The 15,154-nt window shown below is 40.0% G+C and overlaps 2 protein-coding genes across 5 annotated transcripts in view; one reads left to right on the top strand and one right to left on the bottom strand.

The window, feature by feature from the left end:
- The window catches only part of EFCAB10 (EF-hand calcium binding domain 10), a 110,145-nt gene extending 95,440 nt beyond the window's left edge, over positions 1–14,705 (bottom strand). The window contains exons 1-4 of one of the 3 annotated variants that reach the window (XM_064444733.1): positions 14,519–14,701; positions 14,212–14,376; positions 13,877–13,961; positions 12,978–13,373 (exon numbers count right to left, since the gene is read on the bottom strand). In XM_064444733.1, the coding sequence (XP_064300803.1) occupies positions 13,337–13,373; positions 13,877–13,961; positions 14,212–14,376; positions 14,519–14,618 (387 nt within the window). In that variant the 5' untranslated portion in view covers positions 14,619–14,701 and the 3' untranslated portion in view covers positions 12,978–13,336. Of the gene's footprint in view, positions 1–12,977; positions 13,737–13,866; positions 13,962–14,211; positions 14,377–14,518 lie in introns of those variants that run through there. The other 2 variants (XM_064444725.1, XM_064444743.1) reach the window with 2 other exon arrangements.
- Positions 192–12,825, top strand: RINT1 (RAD50 interactor 1). Of its 2 annotated transcripts, none has more exons than XR_010371747.1 (14): positions 192–439; positions 1,540–1,735; positions 1,896–2,137; positions 2,302–2,475; positions 2,558–2,707; positions 4,189–4,345; positions 6,156–6,266; positions 6,428–6,653; positions 7,247–7,384; positions 8,121–8,320; positions 9,557–9,771; positions 10,435–10,615; positions 10,680–10,823; positions 12,038–12,178. XR_010371747.1 is itself a non-coding variant. In XM_064444637.1 (14 exons), the coding sequence occupies exons 2-14, from the start codon at positions 1,559–1,561 to the stop codon at positions 12,249–12,251; spliced, it is 2,304 nt and encodes a 767-aa protein (XP_064300707.1). In that variant the 5' UTR covers positions 192–439; positions 1,540–1,558; the 3' UTR covers positions 12,252–12,825. The 2 variants fall into 2 exon arrangements, 1 of the variants encoding a protein (XP_064300707.1); XM_064444637.1 differs by having other exon boundaries at positions 10,705–10,823; positions 12,038–12,825.
- Positions 14,706–15,154: the final 449 nt, after the last annotated feature.

The following is a 15,154-nucleotide window of genomic DNA, read 5'->3' on the forward strand; positions in this document are numbered from 1 at the left end:
GGGGCGGGGACGGCGCTGGGGGCGGCCCGTGTGGCGCATGCGCGTAGCCGCATCTGCAGCTGGGCGCACGTGACCAGCCGCCCGCAGGCTGCTGACGCGGCGGGGGCGGGGCTGCGGCGCGCGAGGGGGGTGCCGTCCTATCGGAGGGGCGGGGGGGGAGTCCCGGGGTTCTGAGGGGACCCGGCCAGGCCCGGCCCGGCGGCCGGAGGCGCAGCGGGGGGCGGCCTTGGCTTCGGCGGGCCTGTGCGAGCTCCGCTGCTGGGCGCCGGCCGGCCGCCGAGGGAAGGCGCCGCCGCGGGAGCAGAGCCCGCAGCGGGAGAAGAGGCTGGTCGGTTGCCTGGCCTGGGCCGCAGGCGGCAGGGGGGCCTCTCCCGGAGCCTCCCCGGGGCCCGCAGACCCGCCTTAACGCTCCTGGAGAAGGCGCGGCCCCCTGGTGAAGGTGGGTGCAGAGCGGCGCGCTTGAGCCGGGAGGGAGTCGAGGGATGCCCCCGGTGTCCGGCGCCTCCCTTCTAGTAAGGAGAGAGCACTACTTGGGTAGAGGTCTCCTTTCCTCTAGGAAGAGGAAAGCGCTACTTGGCTACTAGTCTTCTGCGGTCTTATTTGTTTTCATTGCTGGAAACAGCACGGTGCTTTTTACTACCCTGTTTTCTTTATCTGCTTCTCCCGCAGCAACGCTTGGCCTCCCAGTTTGTTTGTCCTGGTGCTCTGTCTTGCTTCTCCAACTTTGGCTCATCAGTTGCACCATTTTCTCACTCTTTCCTGTTGTCTGTTAATAGAGATTTTTTTCTTAATTAAAGCTTATAGCAGATAAAGCGCAAGTGTATAAATTTAATTTTTAAAGACTGTTTTGAAAGTGCTATTAAAAAATTGAGAATGGAACTAGCCAAACACTCGTCATTATTGCCTTTTTTTGTTTCACTGTATACGATTATCCTCTTGATTTCAAGTCTGGTTTTGTCCACTTGCTGCCAAACGCATGGATCAGCAAGTGCCATTTCTGGTATACTGTGTGGGTTTTCTTAGAAATATTTCAGTGATGCTTTTACTTTACAAATTATTGCAAGACCTGAGTGGATGTTTGCTCGTAATATGTCAGTCATCAGCTGATATCTCTGGAACACCCTAAACAGTATGAAAAGATAAAGCAGAATGTTGTTATCTTCCTTTGTATTTTACAAAGATATATTTTTCTAGTATTTTTTATTAAGTTCACCATATTACATATCTAGAAACTACATATATATTGAATTATTTTTAATAAAATTGATGCTTTTGGGAAAGGAAGAAATTAACAGGCATATTTCTCTTCAGTAATTAGTGTATGATAAATCACCTGTTGGATGTGTAAGCAAGATTTTATCATATCTCAGCTAAGGCTTATGCCAGCAAACTGTCTCACTTAAAGCAGTACATTTACTGAATGTCTTATTTAAGTTTCAGTTTAAATTGAACTGTCCAGCTTTTCATGGAGTTTTGTGTCCTCAGTAGATCGGTAGTTGTGCTGTCTTGGTGGTGACTAATTAGAAATCATATAATCAGTATTGCAGAGAAAGAAAATATGGCAACCACTGCTGTTAGAAAGAAAGAAGTCACTAGAGATCTAGATCATTGTGATATCCCGTACTATGTTTCTGAATTTGTGGAAAGAGAAGTTGGAAATGACTATGATTCTCTGAGGAAACTAGACAACCTTATCGATAAGCTGTCTGAAAATAAGAAGCAGTTAGAAGAACAGGTAAGCATCTTTTTTTTGTTTTTCCCCCTCTTCTGAATATGCTGTATGACTGATTAAGTATACTTAACTAAATTAAAGCAATGCATTAATATCTCAAATTGTACTACTCTACGTAGTGCAGTGTTTTTATGTCAGACTTACTACTTCTCTGTGAATGTAGGTACTTACAGTGTCATCAGAAGTCCCTAAAAAAATTCAGAATGCCTTAAAGAATGCAGAAGATTCTAAAATGTCTCTGAGTCGGCTTCTAGAGGAAGAAACTATCCTATCCGGTTCAATCAATAGCCACTTACTGAAAGCTCAGCCATGGATGGAGGATCTTGATGTACTGATTAGTCAGGTAGAAGAGATTGAACGATACCTGTCCTATCTGAAATGGATTTCACGAATAGAAGAGTTAAGGTAAAGTTTGAGTACTGTGTGTATGTTCTATGGTAACCTAGTATGTCCCATTACTAGAATGTTTTAGATTTGAGAAAGCTTAATCTTAATTTTTCAATACACAAATGGTTCCTTTCTGTTATCTTTAATGAATTTTTGGTCTTGAATTTTCTTGTATTTTGTAGTGATAGCATTCAGCAATATTTGATGACCAACAACGTTCCAGAGGCAGCAAGTACTCTAGCATTCATGGCAGAACTGGATATTAAACTTCAGGAGTCATCTTGTTCTCATCTTCTTGCTTTTGTGAGGTCCACTGTTAAATTCTGGCATAAAATTCTTAAGGACAAGTTGTCAAGGTAACAGATGTACTGTCACTCCCTCATCTTTGCATTGTACAAATGCAAAGGTTCATGTTGAAGTGCTTGTTTTGCCTTGCAGTGACTTTGAGGAGGTGCTAACCCAGCTCCGCTGGCCATTTGTGGGGCCACCACAGTCTCAGGCATTTGGCCTTGCCGCACCAGCCAGTGCTCCTGACGTATACAACAATTTGGAGATGTTGTTTTGTCAGCTTCTGAAACTGCAGACCTCGTATCCTTTTAAATAGTAGTGGTGTATTTTAGTAAAAACAATAAATGTCAGAGATGCACATTCTTGAGAATTGTTTAAAATTTAGTCCTCCCTAAAGACAGAAGATAATTTTAGTTTATGTTACTTTGTATTAACATTAGAATGTAGGGTTTTTTGTTTAGAAAACAAAAGGCGCCAAAGCCAGGTGTCAGAGTTGTCCTTTTTGGCAGTAGCAACATTGTAACTCCAAGTCATCCCAGCTAGTGATCTCATGGTAACTGACAGCTCAGGAGGATCAGGCTTTATATGCTTCAGCAAGATTACCCATATTAATGAAAAAAAAGGTGATGTGTATTTTATTTTACACAGTTAATGCTTGTCCTTTGAAAAACACCTTGTTTGAAATCAGCTTTAATCACTTTAATATGTCCCATCCTGGAAAAAAAAGAGGAAAAGCTAAAGATACATGTCTCAGAAGGAGACTGTGCAAGAAGGGAGGCTGCAGAAGGATTTGTCGTGCAGCAGTAGTAGTCTGCCTTTGAGATTAATCAGAAGGCACTGCTGCTCATCCTGGGTTTTTTTGTGTGTGAATTAAACAAAGCACAGCTAAAATGTGACCATGCAATTTTTCCTGGAGTGGTGGTGGTTGCTTTTTTTTTTTTTTTTAAATATCCCTTCAATCATGGAGTGGGAAGATACAAGGCCATTCTACACAACCCTGAGTTGGCGACAGTTTTGGTCTGGCAGACTGGGTCACTTAAATCAGTTATGTGAAAATGGGATATCATGTATTGCATTTATTAATCTCGAGTCTTTCATCCTGCTTTGAGAAATCACAGAGTGGTCGGGGTTGGAAGGGACCTCTGGAGATCATCTTGTCCAACCCCCATGCCTGAGCAGGGACACCCAGAGCAGGGGGCACAGGAACGCGTCCAGGTGGGGTGTGAATGTCTCCAGGGAAGGCGACTCCACAACCTCCCTGGGCAGCCTGTGCCACTGCTCTGCCACCCTCACAGGAAAGAAGTTTTTTCTCCTGTTTAGGTGGAACTTCCCGTGTTTCACTTTGTGCCCATTGACCCTTGTCCTGTCATCAGGCACCACTAAAAAGAGTCTAGTTGCATCATCCTGACACCCACCCTTTAGATATTTATAGGTATTGATGAAATAAGCTTGTCTCTTGGACAGCCCGTGTCTGGTACTGATAATGGTGGGTTTCTGTGTTCTTTTTTTTTTTAATAATGTGAGTTTTCTAAATCAAACTGACTTAAGTGACTTGTATTGCTATTGAATAAATAATCCTTAGCAGCCTGATTTGTATTAAATATTATATCAACTGAAGTATTTTGACTATCCTTCATATTTGAAGGATTGTATTGATTGCATAATACTGCCTTCAGCCACTGAGGTAGAACTACGAAGTTTTCATTTTTATAAACCCATTTTTTTGAAATTAAGTTATCAGAAGAATTCAACTCAGAATCGTCCTTGACCGTCAAACTTAGAGATGCACTGTTAACCAAACCTAAACAATTTCCAGAAAAGTACTCTTTACCCCCATCACCGCCCATTATCCTTCCGATACAGATAATGCTGAATCCTCTTCAGAAAAGATTCAAGTATCATTTCACTGGAAATAAACAAACCAATGTTTTAAACAAGGTATGGGAGAAAGCAGTTTGATATTTTTTTTTCTTTAAGCAACAGATTGCTGTATTTAAATTGTATAGCTTTAACACTTTCCTTTCTGAAATTAAGATTCTTCAAAAGTGTGCAGTTCTTGTATCTGCCTAAGTGTGGACAGATATCAAGATAGTGCTTGGAGACCTTTCAGAGGCACAAGCATTATCTCTGGGCCAGGCAATATTTCTCCCTTGCCCAGTCCTTTAGAAAGTGTTACTACAATCTTAGACTGACTGCCATAATTTCAGAAACTTTGGTTCATTTCCTCTGTCCCTTTGCAAATGGCTTTGCAATGTTCCTCATTGCTTGAGTTCAAAGGCTGTACAAAGCTGTGACTTTTGGCGTTGTCTTTTGCCAAGTTGTCAGTGCCATCATGTAACTGAAAATGTTGGATTCTGCTGGTAGTATATAAAATGTAATTAGTCTAAAGACACTGCTATATAATAATTTTTTGGGGTTAAATTTTTAAAATTACATACAACAAGAAATATCCAGTTTACCAGTTGGGAACTGACTCACTTTTTGTATGAATTATCTTCAAAGGCTGAGGATTTTTATCTGAGAATTATCATTGGAACAGGTTTCAGTGTGTTAATGCTGCTATAATGCATCTGCAGTGGAGTTTGAGAGCTGTTTTATAACAGTGTAATTGCACAAGTCTCAGTGCTCCTGTTGACAGTCTTGGGTAAATTTAAATATATTTGCAGTCCTGATAGTTGCTACTACAGTGCTTTTAAAAATCATGTTACATATATTAGTGGGGAAGAGGTATTTTAGATGTAAATGAAATTATTTTATAAGCGAAAAGAAAATTATGATCAAGAGGTGAAATCTGTGAACAATAGGCGAGCAACTATTTTTCTAAAAAACTTGTGAAGAAAAGTTTACAGGTAATCCAGTGTCAGATTAGAAAGGTATTCCAACAGAGCTTTGCTCAATTTTACGTTGGGTTTTTGGCTTGGTTTGGTTTGTAATAACTTGGATAATGGAATAAAGAAAATACCCATGTAAAATATTTTAAAGACATCAACCTGGAAGGGATTACAAGTATTTCAGAGGGCAGGCTCAGAGTTCACAATGATTTTGGTAAGCTGGGGAGGGAGTGTCAAAAAAAAACCCCAAAAACAGTAAACAAGTGAAAATTAATACAGAAATGAGAAATGGACACAAAATGTGAAGAATCAGAGTGCAGTTCAACAGACTATTCTTCGGCTCTTGGGAGTGATGAGGACACGAATTGCTTCCATTTGCACTAACATTGAAAGAATATTTCATCAAAAGCTACAGCCCATATATTTATGTGTGGAAACTGAAAGAGCTTAAAGGCATTATAATGTGAACTGAGAAGGTGATAGATTCCCCAGTTCCTGTGTGGGTTGAGACTGGGCACAATGACAGTAAGAACGGAGCTGCTGGGAAGAGTTTTCTCAGGAGTGCATCCTTTTTGCTGTACCAAGAAATAAAGACCATACAGGAGAACAGGAGGAAATATGTGAAGCAGAAAAGAGGACCTCATGGGTGAGAAAGCAGTAGAGAAGGGGGAGATTAAAAAATTGAGCTTTTGCTCAATTGGTGCATTTAAGATAATTCAAATCCAGAAATACTTCTCTAATTTTGCTTTAATGAGAACCAAAGCTAAGTAAAATGCAGTGAAAGACTGGTGTGACCTGAGATCAAGAGAAGGCAGGGGAAGAGAGTGATATTTTTTGAAGTTTGCTTTAAAATATTAGTAGCACTTGAATAAATGTTGTTTGGATGCATTTAATATTTTCATTTCTTTTTAAATAAGCCTGAGTGGTATTTAACACAAGTGCTTATGTGGATTGGAAATCACACAAAGTTCCTTGATGAGAAAATTCAGCCAATACTGGACAAGGCAGGATCTTCAGTGAATGCTGGGGTAAGTGCTGTCATGGTTTGGTGTGTATGAATATGTAAGTCAACTTCTGATAGATGTTTGTACAAGCCCACTTCCACTGATTAAGTATATGGTGAGACTTAACTTGGTCTAGTAGCAGTTTTCCTATCTCTGACATCTTATTCACTTTTTTCTTTTAAAAGCTTGAATTCTCGCGTGCTCTAGTGATGCTGATTTTGGAGAAGCTGGCTGCTGATATTCCATGCCTGTTGTATGACGATACACTCTTCTGTCACCTTGTGGATGAGGTACTTCTGTTTGAGAGAGAGTTATACAGCGTTCATGGGTATCTCAGCAGCTTTCCCAGTTGCATGCATATTCTGTCAGAAGAATCCTGCTTCCAAAGGTGGCTAACAGTGGAAAAAAAATGTAAGACTTCCAATGGATTTTGTTGGCCTTAATATTGTACAATCAGAAAGAAAGCATGTGTCTACTTACACGAATAGCCCTCTCAAATAAAATGAGTCACTTGTTTGGGGCTGCTACATGAGACATACATATTTTTATACCCTGTGATTATTTTGACTAAAAATTGGTTAGACTCTAATGGTGCCTCTGTAGTTTGTAGGACTCATGCCCCTAAGCTGTTCGGAATCAGTAGGATTATTTTTAGGCAACTGTTGTATTTATATGTGTGCAGACAAGGATGAACTTTAAATTTAAAGGAAATGTATTAACCTTTAAGAAATTAAGAGAAAATATATTGGAAAGGAGCAAGCCAACTAAACAAAAAAGGCAAAACAAACCCCCAATCAACTCTGACAGAGCTGTTAACAGCATTGCAAATGCAGATATAGCAAAGCTGGTTTTGTATGAAGCCAGTCATCAATAGTTTTTATAACCTGAAAATATAAAATTTAACTTCCTAGAGATAAGGCTTTTGCATTTATATATTTTGGAGTGATTTTGTTAGAATTTTTTTATTAAAAACTTAAGTGATTTACAAGTTTCATGCATCTTAGTTGCTCTTCAGAAAATGGACTCTATGCTTTCATCAGAGGCTGCTTGGATATCGCAATACAAAGATATCACTGATGTGGATGAAATGAAAGTCCCTGACTGTGCTGAAACTTTTATGACTCTGTTGTTAGTTATAACAGGTAATTATTTATCTATGGGCATTTCTCTGGTTTGTAATGAATAGCAAATAAAAAAAAATTCAGCTAACGGATTTATTTACTAAATATCCAGTGTCAACAGTAGTCACCAAATAATGTTGCAAAGTTGTGATGTATGCAGTTTTTAAAAAGCTTTCCTATTAATTTTGTATCTTGGACACTAACTCAAGCATGAATAATGTTGAGCTAGCGACATGTTTACAAAATAATAATTAAAAAAATAATTTGGTATTTAGCATATTAAAACTTGCTCATACTCGAGAGAATATAATCTGTTACGATGCAGTAATAAAATACCCTACTATTCCTTTTGACTGTGACAATTTGGAAGCTGTTAAGTAACATCTGCTTTCTTGGAGTAGAATGTAAAAGCAAGTTACTTGTCAGGAGACAACCACATATTCAATGGCTTTATCTTACTGTCTGTGAGTGTGCTTTAAGGGCCACACTGGATGGTGTGGTATAATCACATATTGCTTAAAGTATTAGAATACAAAATGCTAGTGGAATCAGGAGGGGGAGGAATGCCATTTCTTTACATGTTTAGCTTTTTCGTTGAGTAGTTTCTCTGAAATGGTTAAAATGTCAGATGTTGTAAATGCTATATGATGTTCTCACAGGCGTAAAGTTGTGTAGTAAGATGACTGTAATGTTTCCCTTTGAAAAGCTTTTATTCAGTGTTGGAAAACCTAAAAATATTTTATTCACAACTTTCCAGATAGGTATAAGAATCTTCCAACAGCTTCCAGAAAACTACAGTTCCTGGGCCTACAGAAGGAGTTAGTTGATGATTTCAGGATACGATTAACTCAAGTAATGAAGGAGGAGACTAGAGCTTCCTTAGGCTTCCGATACTGTGCAATCCTTAATGCTGTTAACTATATAGCAACAGTGTTGGCAGACTGGGCTGACAATGTAGTAAGTAATTATTTTACTTTAAAAAAGAAATTAAAAAGCAGACTTTGGATGTTTGTTTCATAACAAATATTTTCTTTTCAGCACTGTTTAAGTGTATTCAGAAGAGCTAATCACTGAAAAAATAGAATGAGATGTAAATTCAGATTTATTAAAAGATTATAAATAAGGGCAGATTATTGTTTGAGATCTAAACTGTATTAATGATAAATTTCCTAAGGAAATGAAGAGAGCCTGGGGGAATTGAATAATCTGAACAGACAGAAGAAGTAGTCTCATTTTACAGGCTTTGTATTATAAAAAATCTGTTGATTGTGGAGCTCTCTGAACAAGTATTAACAGCGTTAATATTGAAGTGTGTGCAGTAGCCTACGTGCAGTGCTCGAACTACTCCCATGGTGGGTTGGCTTAAATGGATTCAGCATGGGTATCTGCGTTGCAATGCGGTTTAGGTGTTGCTTAGAAAAGCCTCTCGTTGATAACTGGGAATTGGGAATTAATTATTTTGCTATAAAATAGCCTGGTGGCAGCACGGCTATTCTGTAGCATTTCAGCTTTTCTATGGTTATTGGTACAAAAGGTCAAAAAAACTGTTACATGTAAAGTATGTAGAAATAATAGGTATTTTGTGTAAGATAGGCAGCCCCCAAACTCTTTTTGTCTTCACAGGAAACTGTGGCTCTAGCAGAGGATAATCTTGACTCAATAGGACAGCGGCCTTCGTGTTGTACGGCTGCGTCTACCTAAGTGTCTTCATCTGCTTGAAAGCAAAACCAACAAGTCGTTACCACTATGTCACATTAAACTCAATCCGTTTTTTTGCTGTTGTCAGCCCAGCAAATTTATGATTTAATGAATTATTATTTCTAAAACAAATTAGAATTAAAGATTGTAGTTTACTTTTGCAAACATTAAAAAGGTCAAAATTGGGCTTTTTTAAGCATTCTGCTGTCAATCTGAAAATATCTTTTTAGTATTTATTTAGATCTCTTCCCGCTTGCTGTTGTATCTGAAACCATATCAGTTCCGTCGCTAGGATTAAACCACCAAATTTTGGGGTTTTTTTTCACTAAATTAGGACCATGGGGAAAGATAAAGTCATTTAAAAATATTAAAATTTTAAGTTTATAAATGTATTAGGAGTGTGTTTTCTAGAACAGTGCCTATTAAAGTACCAACAGAAAGTTCAGATGTTAAGGTTATTTTTTGTAGTCTTCATATCTGGTTTTGTTTCTCTAGTTCTTCCTGCAGCTACAGCAGGCTGAACTGGAGGTTCGTGCAGAAAGTAATGCTGTCAGTAAACTACAGCTGGGGCAGCTGGCTTCGATGGAGAGTTCTGTCTTCGATGAAATGATCAACCTCCTGGAACGCCTGAAACACGACATGCTGACTCGCCAAGTAGATCATGTCTTCAGAGAGGTCAAAGATGCTGCAAAGCTGTACAAAAAGGAGAGGTGATTCTGTGTGTTTAGCCTCCTCCCGTATTACAGTATTATTTCCTGTTAAAAATATTGAGGTAAACAAAGGCAGGGATAGCTCATAGGCAAAATTATTTTCCTGAGTAGGAATGGTGCAGGACAGCAAGTTTTGGAAAATTCTTAACACTCACTTCAAGACTGTTTTAATGCTGTGCTTTCTAAAGTAGTTCCACAATTACTGGGCACATTATGTTAAAAACCCTAGGAAGAATTCTGGGTCACTCTAGTTTGGGCAAGAATTATTTTCTTTATAGTAATTTTAAAGGGTTACTACGAAATGGCCTGTAATGACTGTGCTGTCTTCACAGACTCATAGGGCTTCTTGAATGTTTGCTGCTTAGTAGAATTTCTGAAGTACTTCATGAAAGTAATACAACTCCTCCATGAATTTTTTTAGATTAGATGGAGTTTCTTTGAATGGCACATTCAGAGATTTATAACTAAAGCATGAGTTTAATGCTATATTTAAATTTCATTTAATATTAGACTGCGATTACTTTTAGATTTGAAATGGGAAAGGAGAACTCTCTCTAAACCATCGGAAATGAGTAAGATTTTTTTTAAAGGACAATTTTAACTTCAGTTGTTTTAATATGAATAATTTCATTATAATTACTTAAGTGCAATAATTTCTTTCAGGTGGTTATCTTTACCATCTCAAGCAGAGCAAGCAGTAATGTCTTTATCGAGCACAGCTTGCCCAATGTTGTTGACCCTGCGAGACCGCTTGCTACAACTAGAACAGCAGCTCTGTCACTCACTGTTCAAAATTTTCTGGCAAATGCTTGCAGAGAAAGTGGATATATACATATATCAGGAAGTAGGTATCAGCCAGATGTGACCTCTGCAGTTCAGGGTAGGTGTTCACTGACTGACCTGAATAGTGGATGCACCTCTTTATGTTTGTAGATAATTATGGCAAATCATTTCAATGAAGGAGGAGCAGCACAACTCCAGTTTGACATGAGTAGAAATCTCTTCCCTTTATTTTCACACTACTGCAAGAGGCCAGAAAACTACTTTAAGCAGTAAGTAGGCAAACCTCTGATCTATTGGTATTTCCAAAGGGAATGTCCAGATGAATACACGTGATTCACATATCACCAAGATGTTTTCAGTCAGTTTTGATGCCTGCTCAAAGTATGTGGATCATTTGTGCTTCCAGTGTTTACAACTAGGAAGGTTTTGATTCTGCAGCCTGTGGCAGACAGCAACAGACTGTGGTGTGTATTCTGGAGTATTTTGTGCACTCAGGATTTCTAGAAGAATTTAACTTATGGAAGGAAAATAAGTAGCACAGACTTCCAAAACTGGGGCCAAAGAAACCACTCAAAGATACAGTTACAACACAATAACCTTCCTTTATTGTTAGAAGAAAGACTACTTTAAACTATGTTCCTGCTCAGGATTGGCTTGTGTAGCAATCTAGTTGCTTTCATTGATGAGAAGAAGCTACATTCTTTGTGGTTCATCTTTTTTAGAAGACTGGGGGCTATTTAAAGAGTCCAGTGCTAAACTGGGCTCATTGGGGCAGAAATCTTAATATTTTTGAATCATTATGGAGCATGGCATTCAGTTGTGAACACCTGAAGACAAAGATTATATATTAACATTTTTTAAATTGGAATATTCATGTAACATCTTCAGGTTTAATGGGGTTTTTTTGAGCACGTCACCTTCATAAAAGTAACTGATACATACATATTATTACCAGCATAAGGGGACATAGGCACACAAAGGAACCATAAAAAATAATGCATAATAAGTACATGGCTATCTGTCATACATAGAGTAGAAAAAATGTGACAAAGACAGGGTACCTGTTTGCTCCCTAATGATATTAATTAGGGAAAATGTTCAGATTCTCGTAATCAGTTCAGATTCTGTTTGTTAAACTGCTCTTAAAATAAGAATAAGAAGTTTCTAATTATTTTGGGGGAAAATGTAGTTAAAGCTAGAAAAAGTGGTAAATTCTATTCTGTATTTTTAATACTGGTGGAAAAAGAAGCAAAAGCCATGCCAAGCACTGGGAGGCAAAATATTGATGCTTATGAAATGCACGCACACAATGGAAAAGGCTTAGGCAGTAAACAAGTATACCATTTGCCTTGATCTAAGCAGTTCAGTACATCTGAGCCTTTCCAGAAGTCCATGAAGGTTTTTTTGTTAGTCACTGTGTGCACAAAACTAAGCGTCTCTGATGGGTGCTTCTCATATTAATCCATATAATTTTTTCTTCTAGCATAAAAGAAGCCTGCATTATCCTGAACCTGAGTATTGGCTCTGCCTTGCTTCTGAAGGATGTGCTACAGTCGGCTTCAGAAAATGAAACATTAAAGCCAAACCAGCCATCTGCAACAGCAGCACTAAATGAACTTGGAGTTTATAAATTAGCTCAAAAGGATGTTGAGATACTTCTCAATTTGAGAGCTAGTTGGCCCAGTACAGGAAAATAAAAGACTTCAGAAATGGTTAATAACTTGGTCAGATTGCTCATTTCAAACAAAGCAAAGCAGGTATGTCGTAATATACTTGGGTTATTTTTTTTCAATGCTGTATGTGGAAAAACTGGTTTAATCTAATCTTACACCTTATTTTATACAGTTCTAAAAATTTCAAAACGCTACTGCCTTGCTTTCAAACTGCACCAGTCTTCCTTCCCACAGCCACCTGGCCATCGCAGTTAGAAGCTAAAACTGCTTTCATCTCTAATGCCTATGCCTGCCTTGTCTGTGCTGTAACACCAGTCTAAGGAACACAGAGCATTTACAGTGTAAATACACCTGCGTACAGCATGGACAGCTCTTGCTTATGCACTGATCTGCCTTCACGTAAACACAGATGATGTAAAAATATCTGTAAATCCCAGGTATTGATGTTCTGTATTAGAACGTGTGTACACAGAACACAGAAGGAATGAAGGAGTATGTCACTTTGTTCTCTTTAGTTATATTACTAAAAATATTTTCTTTGTTGTACAAGAGGTTTGGTTTTTTTCTAATAAAAGATTCTCCTTAAAAGTTGCATAAATACTGTGTTTTACATTTGAAAATAGCACTTGGAAGTGATACTTTTCTTTAACTGTGGATGGTTGTCATGACTTGCTGAAAATGGTCTTTCCTTAAAAAAAAACACAACCCAAACCAATACCACACAAGCCTAAAACACAACTTAAGAAACAATCCAACTCCTAAAGTTAATTTTATTCACTGGTAATGAGCCAACAACAAACAACCTCTTACTCTAAGCTCCAAAATGAAGGAGGAAACTCCAAAACACTATTTTAACTGTGTAAAAGAGATCTCTACCTTTTTTTTTAACCATCTAATTGTATTAAGAAAAGCAATTCTTGGACAATACCCCTCCAGTGCTGTTAAGCATTAACATGTTCTTGGCATTGGTGCTTTTCAGCTGATTGCTCAAACGGAGCTGGGGAGAATGAGAAGAGAGTACTGCTTAAAATCAGCTCTCCACAGCTGACAAAACAAGAGGAATTGAGCATGGTGCCTATTTTTAATATATATAGCAACCGGTGCTCAAACTAATACACAGCCCAGCTTTCCAGCATCTTTTTCTTCCTAAGACAGAAAAAAAAGAATTCAAGTTAGGTAACAACGAGGATAATTAGCTCCAGTTACCCTGCAGTGACTGCAACAGTTACCAAAAAATTGCCCCTAGAACCATACCGCAACCATGAGAAAGTATAACTCTGAGCTTGTTTCAGCTACAGCTGCGTTACCACCTCTGGCAAAGAAAACCCCACTGCTTCGCTATTTCACGTTTCTAGATCAGTGTTCGGACCCCTGGGCTACCTGGTCTGTCTGATCTGAGGGGCAGATGATCCCGAGGTCTGCTTTGGGAGGATGGTGGAGGAAAACGCCCAGTTTGGTTCAGGTTACAGCAAGCCAAGCAAGAGCGGGCAGTAACTGGCCTTTGTAAATCTTGCAGTGCAGAGTAAAGGGGTTAAGCTTAAACCAGAAAGTCCTTTAATTTATATAGTTTTGTAAATAAAAAAATAAATCTCAGTAAAATATCTCCTGTGCCTATCCTGCCCCACCCCAACCCTTCCAGTTAAACTTACACTTCTTCCTTGAATACATCCTGTGTGATCTTTGTGTCAGCTCCAAACTGCAGATCTTCAGTGCTCAGTCCCAAGGTTTTAAGAGCTAAAGTTAAGGGAAGAGAATTTTCTATGCAAGTCCTGGAGTAACATCTTAAAGCGGCCTAGACATAATAAAAGGTAAACACACGTAACTTAAATCTTTAAGTCAACGCCTTTAACTTTCCCGATTGTGTACTGGCAGATGTGCGGATACTTTCAAAGTGCACATATGCGTAGCTTTGAAACGGTTTTAAAAATTCTGTGCAAACAAATACAAGCACTTCAGCCTGGCCCGCTGCCCAGGTGAGCCGCACCTTCCCTGCACTGCGCCGGCGTTATGTGGCCTTGGCCTACCACGTCCAGCAGCTCGAACATGGCGGCCAGGTTGGCCTCGTCCATGAGGTAAGGGTACTCCCCCTCGGCGCGCTTTCCGGCCTTCACCCTTTCCAGCGCCTGGATCAGGAACTCGCGTGGTTTTTCTGCAACGAAGTAAAGGCGCCCACAGACACAGGACACTCGGCTGGTTGACCGCTGGCCGCGCGCCCCCCCCTTCTCCCCCCCATCCCGCTTTCCGGGGGGCGCGGGGTCCCCCCCAGAGCCCGCCGGGGCGCGGTGCCGCACCGGGGCGGTGGTAGAGCAGCAGGGCGCCGAGGCGGTGCAGCAGCTCGGGGAGCCGGTGCCGCTGCAGGTACTCGCGGCTTTGCTGCTCGCCCGCCGCCATTCCGCGTTGCCGGGAGACGGCGCGCGCTCCGCCTCCGCAGCACGCGCGCGCGCCGGCCGTTAACCGTCACCGGCCCGCCATGAGGCGAGGTGGGGAGAGCGGCGGGGGCTGGTCGTAACCCGAGGAGGAGGATCAGTTTGCCTAGATGTCATCGCGTTAGGAGAACAGAAGAATCATTGCTTCCAGCCAAGTTACTAGTTTGTGCCGCAGTTGCATTAATTCACGGGGAACGCAAATGTCACCCTGTTGTTTTTAACATTCACGCAAGCCTTCACAGTTTCAGCCACGTTTCCTGCTACAGGCGGTAATGCCGTCTACACCTTTTGCATTCTCCCATACACTGTCCACCAGCTGGACTCCCTCGCTAACCGTGGTCTTGGTTAATCCTAGTAAACGCGGGAGGATAGCAAGATGTCCAGATGCCACCTAGTGGAGCAGGGTAACGCGTGCTCAGTACAGGTATGATAAGCAAAATCAATTATTAGCAACCAAGAGTAAGAACGGTTACATTTTAATTCGCTACTGAAGTTTGCGGC

Source organism: Phalacrocorax carbo, chromosome 1 (genome assembly GCF_963921805.1).
Source record: "Phalacrocorax carbo chromosome 1, bPhaCar2.1, whole genome shotgun sequence".
NCBI classification, from domain to species: domain Eukaryota; kingdom Metazoa; phylum Chordata; class Aves; order Suliformes; family Phalacrocoracidae; genus Phalacrocorax; species Phalacrocorax carbo.